Here is a 12614-nt window from a genome sequence, read left to right on the forward strand (position 1 = left end):
AGAGAGAGAGAGAGAGAGAGAGAGAGAGAGAATCTTCCATCCACTGGTCCATTCCCCAAATGGCCGCAATGTCAGGAGCTGGGCTGATCCAAAGCCAGGAGCCTCTTCCAGGTCTCCTACATGTCCCAGCTGCTTCTCTTCCAATCTAGCTCTCTGCTTGTGGCCTGGGAGAATAGTCGAAGATGGCCCAAGTGCTTGGGCCCATGCATTCATGTGGGAGACCCAGGTGGGGCTCCTGGCTCCTGGCTCCTGGCTTTGGATCAGCCCAACTGCAGCCATTGTGACCATCTGGGGAGTAAACCAGCAGATTGAAGACCTCTCTCTTTCTCTTCCTCTGTCTGTCTGTAACTCTGCCTCTCAAGTAAATGAATAAAATCTTGAAGGAAAAAAAAAAAAGACTATGCACACATATATGTGCAAATACAGTTTTCTATTTTTACTTTTTTTTTTTTTTTTTTTTTTTTTTTTTAGAATTATTTGAAAGAGTGACAGAGAGCAGGAGAGATGGAGAAAGAGATATTCTGTCTGCAGACTTAGTCCCCAGATGTCTGCAACAGCCAGGGCTGGGCCAGGCTGAAGCCAGGAGCCCAGAACTCCACCCAGGTCTTTCACGTGGGTGGCAGGTACCCAAGCGCTTGGGCATCATCTGCTGCCTTCCTAGCCTCATTATCAGTAAGCAGGATTTGAAGCAGAGTAGCTGGAACTCAAACAAGCACTCTGATATGGGATGCAGGTGGCAGCTCCACCCCCTGTACCTCAATACCTGCCTCTTCACCCTCTGTTCTTGAAAAGCTGATGAATGGTTTTTTTAGAGCTGCCATAACAAATATCCCACAAGGGCTGGGTGACTTGAACAACAGAAGTTGATTTTCTCACTGTTTTGGAGGCCAGAAGTTCAAGGTGAAGGTGTTGGCTGGTTTTGTTTATCCTGAGGCCCCTCTGCTTGGCTTGCATATGACCATCTTTCCCCCCAAATCTTAACATGACTTTATCTTTGCATATATCCCTGTTTCTCTCTCTCTGTTGACCACTTAGATTGAATTAGGGCCCACCCGTATGATATTTAATCATGCTTAACTCTTAATGGGCTCTCTCTCCAAATACAGTCACATTCTGAAATGTATTGGGAGTTAGGGCTTCAGCAAATGAATTTGGCAGGAATGCAACAGACAGACAACCTTTAGCAGTAGTGGATCTGCTGATCATTCAGAGAGCAGTTTATCCATGTATGTTCTTTTGTTTTGTTTTTTCAGGGTGAATCTTCTAATGGCTCAAATGATAGAGGAGTGAAATCACTAGTAAATAAAATGACTGTGGCTTTGAAGACAAAATCTGTTAATGTTAGGGAAAAAGTTATCAGTTTTATTGAGAATACATCTACTCCTGTGGACCGGTGAGTTGCTTAGACAAGTTTATGATGTGTAATTGAAACTAAAATATATCTGAAAGCAAGTTAATATTAGTTGAATTTGTTCTAGAAAAGGGTCTTAAGATACATTTTTCTATTATTTCATTATAATTTCAAGATGTATCTTATTACTATTTGGTCAGAGTAAGAAATTAACGAATCTGTCCATTCATGCCATCCATTAAAAAAATTCAAAGTGTTCCTGTATTTTACACTTCATATAATAACTGTTTCCCAAATGTCAGATGGATGGGGAATTATCTATTAAATGAAGTGATCTCATCAGGAACTTCTTCCTCTGGTCCAAGTTTTGAAAACCTAGAGGAATTGGTCATGTTAAATATAGCAGAATCCTGCTTTCTCAAATGTAAAAGTTTATGTATTCATAGAATTTTGTTTACAGAATATAAATAAAACCTACTTCCCCATGAATTATGAGAGACATACCTAACAATTGTTAAAGAAGTTTAAGAATGTATTGTCTCTTACTGTAACTGAGAATATATTAATACATGTATTTTTTACAGGTTTTTTAAAAATTCTTTCTTGTTCCTAGAGTTAAAAGCTTCCTTTGCAATTATAACACAGATCTCATTTCTTCTTTTTTTAAGATTTATTTTTTATTTATTTGAAAGGCAGAGTTAAAGAAATAGGAGGAGAGGACAGAGAGAGAATCTTTGATCCACTATTTCACTCCCCAAATGGTGACAATGGCCAGGATTGGGCCAGGCAAAAGCCAGGATCCAGAGCTTTTTCTTTTCTTTCTTTCTTTTTTTTTTTTTTTTTTTTTTTTTTTTTTTTTTGACAGGCAGAGTAGACAGTGAGAGAGAGAGACAGAGAGAAAGGTCTTCCTTTGCCTTTGGTTCACCCTCCAATGGCCGCCACAGCCGGTGCGCTGTGGCCAGCGCACCGCGCTGATCCGATGGCAGGAGCCAGGTACTTATCCTGGTCTCCCATGGGGTGCAGGACCCAAGTACTTGGGCCATCCTCCACTGCACTCCCTGGCCACAGCAGAGAGCTGGCCTGGAAGAGGGGCAACCGGGACAGAATCCAGTGCCCCGACCGGGACTAGAACCTGGTGTGCCGGCGCTGCAAGGCGGAGGATTAGCCTAGTGAGCTGCGGCGCCGGTCAGAGCTTTTTCTAGGTCTCCCACATGGGTGCAGGGGCCCAAGCACTTGGGCCTTCTTCCACTGCTTTCCCAGGCACATTAACAAGAACTGGATCAGAAGTGGAGCAGCCAGTTCTCTAACCAGCCACGCATTTGGGTGTCATAGATAGAGGCTTAACCTGCTATGTCACAATGCCAGCCCCACAGATTTCATTTCTAAGCAAACTTGATCTCCAAAATGTGTTTTAGTATTTTATTTCATTGTCATGTTTTAACTTGTAGTATCCTGGGAAAGTCGAAAGAAATAATTGACTTTAAGAACTGAATATCAGGAATTTTTTGTTTGTCTTTTAGTGCTTCCCAACCCCCACCCATTTTAGTAAATAGCACTGAAAATAACATTGTTTTCACTAATCTAAAAAATGGTACTTTATCTGAAATGGTCAACTGTTAACTATTAAGTGTTTTAATAGGCCAGAGAGATTTGTTTGCTTAATATAGTTATGCCTGCTCTCAGAGCCTAATTCTTTCCATTTACATTAGTGTTTCCAAATTAGGTGGCTGTTAATTGCTAAATTTTATAGCAGGAATGTTTAAAATTTTATTTTAAAATGGGCTGGTGATAATTATGTCAAAAAGACTTGTTTTTTTAAGAGTATTGTTTAAAGCTATTTTTTTATTTTTCTTTGTACTTACGATGATTGAGATCTTTTCTTTGTATATTGTACGTTGTGGATTACAAAAACTGATTATACTGTATTTTTATTTTAAAACTTTTGCATTTTTTTATAATCATTTTGTTCTGTCCTTTACCTCAATTTGCTGTAGAATGTCTTTCAATCTTCCTTGGCCAGACAGATCATGTACAGAGCGGTAAGCCAATGAGCAGAGCAGCTTTATGAAATTGTCCTTTTCTTTTAGCATGTCCCATGCCATCTTTAAGCCTTGTGCCATCTTGGCTAACATCTCATGCAGCTATCTCAACAGCTCAGATTGTCTCATTCTGCTTGTAGGAGTGTGCCATGCCAGTTGATCTGTTTGTCTTTTTGGTTTATGCCTGATCACTTTAATGCTTTTTATTTCTTGCATGTGTCTTTGTATCTCTGATTCCTCAGAAGAAAAGCAAGTTCATTCTAACTTAAGAATTTCATGAAACCTGGAGTTTTTATTCTGAGAAAGGAGAAAGAGATACAAAGCAAAGTAGGCAGTAGTTGAGAGCTGGCAAAGTACTAGCTATGGCTATCATTTACTTCTGTTGCCTACCTTAACAGTAGAGAAAAATCACAATACCTAAAAGTAGATACACTTCATGTATATGATGTAGTTTTATAATTTTAGATTTTTCTTGAGATGTATATATTTAGGTTGGTGAAGTAATATTTCCAAAAGAACCTGGGCTTAAATGTTTTGTTTTTCTTGAAAGAAATTAGACCATGGTGGATATTTTAATGTATAATCCATCACTTCTTTGCCCACATTAAGTGGTGTGCTTGTCATTAAAAGACATAAATATTTGATAAGTTTAAGGCTTGAAAATCTACTGAATCTTCAATTAGGATGAGGAAAAGAAATTTACCATCTTAATCTATATGGTATTACAGTTTTGATATTCACAGAATTTTTTTGTAAATTAGAATATCAACTGTAGCAAGAAATATGAATATTTAAAAAGACATTCTAGTCATACTTTGATGTAAGTTAAGCTTTAGAATACAGAGAGTTGACTTTTTCCTCAAATCATTTCAACACTTTCGGTGACTATAGACATATTACTTTTAAAGATAATGGCGTTTTTCTAATAACTTAGATGATGAGAGTTTTTATTTTTTGTGACTGTTCCTATACAATATCAATTACAGAGCATCTATTATAATTTTAACTATTTTTTCTTTAATTTTTATTCATTTGAGAAGCAGTGAGAGTAAGAGGCTGCCCCTCATCCTTTCCTTCATTCCCAAGTGCCCACAATGGCTGGGGCTGGGCCAAGACTGAAGCCAGCAGCTAGGAACTCAATGCAGGTCTTCCATTTAGGTGACAGGAACCCAACCAGTTGAGCCATCACTGCTGCTTCTCAGGGCCTGCACTAAAAGGGAACTAGAGTCAGGAGCCAGAGCTGGGAACCAAACCCAGGAACTTTGACATGGCAAATGAATTCCTTAACTACTGGACAAAACGCCTGCCCCTTCCTAAGACTGTTTTAAAGAAAATTCCTTCTTTAAAATTATATTATATTTGTGAATTACCTTTCTCCTAATATAAGATCATTACATTAGTCTAACTTTATTTAACTCCCAAGTTTTCTCCCAAGTTATTTTTTTAACATCAGTTATCTTCAGTTGTTCATAAGCTGGTATATTTGTTTGAAAATAGAATTTAGTGAAAAGTTTGGATGAGTTTGATTTCTTGCTGAGGTTGCTGAAATAAGTTACAACCAAGCCAAACTACCTTGTAGATGTTTCTATGACCTGGCAAAAAATTATAAATATACTACCTTTTTTTGTTTGTTTGTTTGTAAGATGTATTTATTTATTTGAGAGGCAGAGTTACAGAGAGAGGGAGAGAAAAAGAAAGAGGTCTTCCATGTGCTGCTTTACTCCCCAAATGGCTGCAACAGCCGGAGCTGGGCCTGTCCAAAGCCAGGAGCCAAGAGTGAGGAGCTTCTGGATCTCCCACATAGGTGCAGTGGCACAAGCACTTGAGCCATCCTCTACTGCTTTCCCAGGCCATTAGCAGAGAGCTGGACCAGAAGAGGAGCAGCCAGGATATGAACTGGTGCACATAGAATGCCAGCACCCCAGTCGGAGGCTTTACCTACTATGACAGCATCAGCCCCAATACATTGCTTTTTAAATAGTCCAGCTATTAAATTTCATTTTAGCCAATCTTTTAGGAAATCTCATCAGTCCTTAGCATTTGTGTTCATGAAAATTTTCCTTGTATTTTAAATCTAATGAATAACTTGTTATTCATTAAAAAGATTATGTCTTTATTCATTCTTGCTTTCTTCTTCAAGCATTTCTTCTTCAAACATTATCTTTGTTACTTTCGAATGTTAACAGTATAATTATGTTTTAGTATCAATAGAGAACCTATAGTTTAATCTCATTAGAATTTGATAATCTAAGTGCCACTTAAACAGTTTTATTTTAGATAAAGCTGTTACTTTTGTCATTGCCTTCTGATAGAAATCTGAATCTGATTCTCAAAGGTGCTTGAGTTAGTAATTTCCTTTTTTTCTTTCTAATGAACATAGTTTTATAATTTATAGAATAATTGTATATTATTTGTTTTAATATAAGACCAAACCATCTCATAACCTGTAATTTAATCAAGCAATGAGCTTTGTGTTTTTAAGTAGTTTGAAAGTCCCAGAGAATATTTGTTAAACACTAAACCCTCCTTTTAAAGATTTGTTTATTTGTTTATTTGAATGGCAGAACAACAGAGAGAGAGGGAAATACAGAGAGAAAGAAGTGTTTCATCTGCTGGTACACTCCCCAGATGGCCACAACAGCTACAGCTAGGCCAGGCTGAAGCTAGGAGCCAGGAACTCCATCCTGGTTTCCCAAGTGGGTGGCATGGGCCCAAGTACTTGGGCCGTCTTTTGATGCTTTCCCAGTGCATTAACATGAAGCCATACTGTGAAAGCAGAGTAGCAGGGGACTTCAACCAACATCTGATATGTGATGGCAGCATCACACACAGCAGCTTAACACTCTATGCCATAATGCCAGCCCCTAAACACTCTATTAAATATATATATTTAATACATATATATATATATATATATATATATATATTTGAGAGGTAGAGTTACAGAGAGAGAAAGTCTTCTGTTTGCGGGTTTACTCCTCAAATGGCCGTAACTGCTAGAGCTGGACCGATCCAAAGCCAGGAGTCAGGAACTTCTTCCAGGTCTCTCATATGGGTACAGGGGTCCAAGCAATTGGGGCCATTTTCCACTGCTTTCCCAGGCCATTAGCAAGGAGCTAGATCAGAAGTAGAGCAGCCAGGACTTAGTATGTCAGTGCTGCAGGTGGAGGCTTAACCTACTACACCACAGCACCGGCCCCTGTTTTTGTTTATTGAGAAGTGTTGTTTTGGAAGAAGTAAAGATGCAAATCTACTTCACAAAAATTAGGTTATAATAAGATTTTAATTGATGATACTTATCTAAAAATATTTAAAATATAGATATGATCTATTCTGGGAAAATTGAATTCTAAAACTAAGTAGACATGAAACTTGATTTGTTTTTTCCACATTGTATCTCTCTCTCTCTCTCTTTTTTTTAAGATTTATTTATTTATTTGAAAGTCAGAGTTACACAGAGAGGGAAGGAGAGGCAGAGAGAGAGAGAGAGGTCTTCCATCCGCTGGTTCACTCCCCAATTGGCCGCAACGGCCAGAGCTGTGCCAATCCGAAGCCAGGAGCCAGGAGCTTCTTCCGGGTCTCCCACATGGGTGCAGAGGCCCAAGGACTTGGGCCATCTTCCACTGCTTTCCCAGGCCATAGCAGTGAACTGGATCAGAAGTGGAGCAGCCGGGACTCGAACCAGCGCCCATATGCCACAACGCCAGCCCCTGTATATCTCTTGAAATAGAAGACTCTGGATGTCTTCATATATGCCAAAAAGAAAAACAGCTATAGTCTTACAGTGTAGTAGGTAATCTTAACTAAACCTAATTCTACAAATAAACCATGATTTTTTTCTCCAGAAACATGTGGTATTTGCTGTTAACATTTTAATTTTCCTTTAGTTGATTTTGTATTAATTAAAAAGTAAACAGATATTCAAAACAGGGGTAACATTTTTAGTGGAACTAAATTTGAGTTTACAAGTTATCTATGCCTCTGCCACTTGAAAAAAAAAAAGGCAGATTCATTGTCATGATTTGCTTATATTTATATTTATGCAACCATATTTAAATCTTAGTTTCTGGGGGCCGGCACTGTAGCACAACAGGTTAAATCTTAATTTCTATTAAAACAAAAGTAGTAGTAATAAATTGGAGGACAAACCATAAGACATCTGTACCTATATGAAAAGACTTGAGCACTCCTATTAGAATATTCATATTCTAATATTTAGCTCCATACCTTTTTTTCTAACAAGCATTTATGTAAAACTTGCTATATACCAGCTGTTTTTCTAAGAGCTTTATTTCCCATCCCCCAAAACTAGCTAATTCTCACAATAAACCTGAAGCATGGATAACAGTGTTATCATTAAAAACAAAAAAGGTTTTACTCATTTATTTAGAAGCCAGGGTTACAGAGAGAGAAAGAGGTCTTCTCTCCACTGGTTCACTCCCCAAAGTGGCCACAAGAGCCAGGAGCTCCATCCGGGTCTCCCATGTGGGTGACAGGAGTCCAAGCACCCAGGCCATCCTCCACCATTATTCCCAGGCCAGCAGTAGGAAGCTGAATCAGAAGTGTAGCAGTTGGGACTCAAACTGGCACCTATATGTGTGCTGGTGTTGCAGGCAGCGGCTTGACCTGCTTCACCATGATACCAGCCTCAAACTTATTTTATAGATGAGGAAACAGGAACAAAGAAGATAAGTGATTTTCCTAATATCAAACAGATCTAGGTGTTAGTTTTAATATGACTATTGAAAATTTAATTTGTTTATGTTGAATATTCACCTGTCCCATCCTTATTTTACTTTTGCTAACATAATTTCTTTGTCTTTCAGTTTCCTAAACATGGCTATCCCAAAACTATGGGTAGTATATAGGGGGGGAGATAATGTTTATAAATTTATAAACATTTTGTTTATAAACATTCAAATGATGCTTGATCAAAGTCTTTGATAACATTTCAAGTTACGGTTTTTTTCTCCCTAAAACAGGCATGTGAGCAGCAGTGACAGAGTGGGCAAGCCTTACCGTGGTGTAAAGCCAGTTTTCAGCATTGGGGATGAAGAGGAATACGACACAGGTGTAGTAATTCACTTATCTAAGACTGCTTTCCGCAGTCACAGGAAGTGGTTCTAGAGGTTATACAGCGACTAGCCTGACAACTACTTTGAAAAAAAAATGAGATTTTATAGAAAGATTGGAGAATATGGCTTTCTATTAAGACTTTGGTTTTCAACATCTTAAAACTGTGCCCATTAGAAATCCAAGCCAAAATGTTGATTTGGCAGTTAAGAGTCTTCAGCTCACAGGAAGAGCAAGCTGATGATATTTTGGGGTTTTCAGTGTAGAAATAGTGTTTAATGGACTGGCATTGTGGTGTAGCGGGTAAATCCGCTACCTGCGACACCAGCATTCAGCTTTCTGGTAATGGCCTTGGAAAGCAGCAGAAGATAGCCCAAATTCTTAGACTGTAGTCACCCAGATGAGAGACCCGGAAGAAGCTCCTTGGCTCCTGGCTTCAGCCTGGCTTAGCCCTAGCTCTTAGCTGCCATCTGAGGAATGAATCAGTAGCTGGAAGATCTGTCTCTCTGTATAACTCTCACTATCAAATAAATAAATATATCTTTTTTTTAAAAAGTGTTTAAACTGAATATCTTTGGGATTGAATTTAATCTCTAATTTCCCACCTAGGAAATTGAGAGTTATAGAAGTTCAGAGAATTCCAAAATTGGAACATCTGAAAAAAGCCATTTGAAACTGGTGGCAATGTACTCAGGAGCCACCAGGTGGGGATATTGTGCCAGGGAAATATTTAGTTTGTAATCTTACTGCTGAAATGACCCTGATTAATTAATCACAGTTAATTTTGATATGTGTATTGACTTAGGAAAAAAAAACAATAAATGTATACAAAATGAGGGGGTGGAGGGAAGACTCCCTAAATCTCACTTTTCTTTTTTTACTTGGTAGTATATGTTGCATTTCAGGCCATTTATCTCATTCTCTATCATATGAACATTCCATAATTTATTAAACCAGTATTCTTCCAGTTGATACTAGTGGTCTTCCAGTATGTTTGCTTCAAATGTCAAGAGATATTTTATGCATATACATAGGTGAACTTTTCAAAGTAAATCCAGAGGATAAATTTTTAACAGTAAGAATGCTAGATTAGAGTGGCTCACATTTGGTGTTTTCAGAATAGTACAAAATCACCTTCTAGAAACTTGCATTGAGGTAGATGTGCTATTTCTTTCTTTCTTTTTTTTAAAGATTTACTTACTTGAGAGGCATAGTTACAGGCATAGAGAGGTAGAGGCAGAGAGAGGGAGGTCTTCCATTCACTGTTTCACTCCTCAAATGGCCGCAACTGCTGGGGCTGCATCAGTCCAAAGCTAGGAGCCAAGAGCTTCTTTCAAGTCTCCCACGTGAGTGTAGGGGCCCAATCACTTGGGCCATCTTCTACTGCTTTCCCAGGCCATCAGCAGGGAGCTGGATTCGAAGTGGAGCAGCCGGGACTAACCTGTGTTCATATGGGATCCCAGCATCACAGGTGGAGGCTTAACATACTATGCCACAGTGCTGGCCCCAAAATGTGCTATTTCTGATAGTGTCTTTTTCTTCTTTTTTTCCCTCTCTTTTGCCATCTTCTTGTTATCTGTCTTTGTCTGTCTCTGAATATCTCAACCTCCATTAGCAAAAGAAGTGAATGGATGAATAAATTGTGGTACATTTACATTTGTTGATGCACATGTATATATTTACTCCTTGGAAAACTGCACAGTAATAAAAATAAAAACTAAAAGTATGTTTATCAACATGGATAAATTTCACAATGTTGGAAGTAGCGTAGTAGTGGCAAAAGCATGCAATAAAGTAATCTGGTTTTTGGTTTTTAACTATTTATTTGAAAAGCAGAAACAGAGACAGAGACTGACTGACACAAGGAGTTCCCATCTGCTGCCTGGTTTACTCCCCAAATGCTGACAACAATCTGGGAAAGACCAATCCAAAGCCAGGAGCCAGGAACTCAGTCCAGGATTGCCATAAGGGCAGCCGGGACCCAAGTGCTTGAGCCTTCCCTAGTTCCTCCTAAGGGAGGAACTAAGGAAGCTGGAATTGGTAGTGGAGCCTGCACAAAAACTAAAGCCCTCCAGTGTGGGACATGGGTGTCCCAACTGGCAGCCTAACCACTGACTAAATGCCTGCTCCTAGAGTGCTTTTTATATACATGTTATTTAAACTGCAAAACATAACATTATTTATTTAGGGATATTCATACACTGTATGGAATTGTTAACATGTAATTCAGATAAGTCGTTAATTCTTCATGAGGAAAGGGTGGTAATGTGGTTTAGGAGAGGCACATGAGGGTTTCAGTTTTATTTAAGCTCAAATGTGGATACATGAGATTTCATTATGTCTATATTTTGAAGTATTTATTAAGCAAAAGTAGGAGTATTTATAATTATTAACCTTAGGGACTGTAATACTGTAATTCCCCTTTCTTAGAAAAATATAGTAATTACAATGTTTTATATTTCTTTCATGGAAAAAAAACTAGATCTTCACTTAATTATCGTAAGATTGACTTGTTATTTTCCTTAAAACCAGAAACCAGCAAGAGAAAAAGAACTCTGCTGTTTTTACCTTCAATATCAATAGCTGCTTATTTTTGGACAATTCAGCTTTCTTTCTATGGACTAGTCAGATCACAGTTATGTTATCTATATATATTTCAAAAAGTCGATCCTCCAAGTAGTTTAACATTTAAAAGTATATTCTTAGTCTTGTCACTTGACTTTTTTTACCATACATAATAATTATGCATATGGAAATGCTCAGAGAGTAGCCAAATTAGAGTTGTAGTTTGTTTTTTCAATCCATGTATTCAAAATATTACTGAATTTTTTTCAGGCTATTAAGAAATAGATCATTTTGAAAGTTGATAATAACAACTGTTGACATTTTAAATCTTTACAGATGAAATTGACAGTTCGTCGATGTCAGATGATGATAGAAAAGAGGTTGTAAACATCCAGACTTGGATAAACAAGCCAGACATCAAGCATCATTTTCCTTGTAAAGAAGTAAAAGAAAGTGGACACATGTTTCCTAGGTACTTTTATTACTGCCTTCTTCAGAAGTAAAATTAAATTTGGGGAATTTAAGGGTATAAAACTGAACTACAAAAATTTTATTTGTCTAAATACACTAAAATATTTCCTTCTGTTGTCTTGTTCCATGTTTCAATTTATAAAAATATTTCAAATAATTTTTTATTTTGAAAATTTTAAAAATGTCAAAGAAATAATAAATGAGTACTTTTATAATACTGTACTAGATTTACCAGCTCTCAACATCTTTTTACACCACCCCATCCACAGGCACACATACACTTCCTTTTTGTCAAACCATTCATAGGAAACTTACAGATGTGGCTCTCCACCCCTAAATGTTTCAGCATCAGTCTTCCAACAGTATGAACATTCTCTTGTACAACTCCAGAGCCATTACCTCACCTTAAAAAAGTTTTAAATTGCCGGCGCCGTGGCTCAATAGGCTAATCCTCCACCTTGCGGCGCCGGCACACTGGGTTCTAGTCCCGGTTGGGGCGCCGGATTCTGTCCCGGTTGCCCCTCTTCCAGGCCAGCTCTCTGCTGTGGCCAGGGAGTACAGTGGAGGATGGCCCAGGTGCTTGGGCCCTGCACCCCATGGGAGACCAGGAAAAGCACCTGGATCCTGGCTCCTGCCATCGGATCAGTGCGGTGCGCCGGCTGCAGCGGCGGCCATTGGAGGGTGATCCAACGGCAAACGAAGACCTTTCTCTCTCTGTCTCTCTCTCTCACTGTCCACTCTGCCTGTCAAAAAATAAATAAATAAATAAATAAAAAGTTTTAAATTAACATATTTTTCAGAGTATTTCAGAGTATTTCCAAAGTATCTTTTTGTAGTCTCTTTTTTCTTCCTAATCCAGGACCCAGTCATGGTTGACACATTGCATTTGCCTATTATATCTTTTTAGTCTCATCCAGTATGCAGGAGTACACCACACCCCTTGCCTTCCTCTTTCCCCTCGCTTCTTCATTGTTTTCCAGTGAATGAATCATTTTTGTCCAGGCCAGTTGTCCTGCAGAATGTTTGCCATTCTAGACCTTTGTGATATTTGTCTTTTATTCCATTCAAAAATGTAAGAGTTTGTCGCTGTTTTTAAAGTGAGCTGAGGTATAAGG

General features: G+C 38.3%; 1 protein-coding gene across 2 annotated transcripts in view; it reads left to right on the top strand.

The window, feature by feature from the left end:
• The window catches only part of TBC1D23 (TBC1 domain family member 23), an 83024-nt gene that overhangs the window by 63926 nt on the left and 6484 nt on the right, over positions 1–12614 (top strand). Inside the window, exons 14-17 of one of the 2 annotated variants that reach the window (XM_070071986.1) lie at positions 1254–1393; positions 3346–3390; positions 8373–8461; positions 11365–11500. In XM_070071986.1, the coding sequence (XP_069928087.1) occupies positions 1254–1393; positions 3346–3390; positions 8373–8461; positions 11365–11500 (410 nt within the window). The remainder of the gene's footprint in view (positions 1–1253; positions 1394–3345; positions 3391–8372; positions 8462–11364; positions 11501–12614) is intronic. The other variant, XM_070071985.1, reaches the window with a different exon arrangement.

Source organism: Oryctolagus cuniculus, chromosome 4, assembly GCF_964237555.1.
Source record: "Oryctolagus cuniculus chromosome 4, mOryCun1.1, whole genome shotgun sequence".
NCBI classification, from domain to species: Eukaryota; Metazoa; Chordata; class Mammalia; order Lagomorpha; family Leporidae; genus Oryctolagus; species Oryctolagus cuniculus.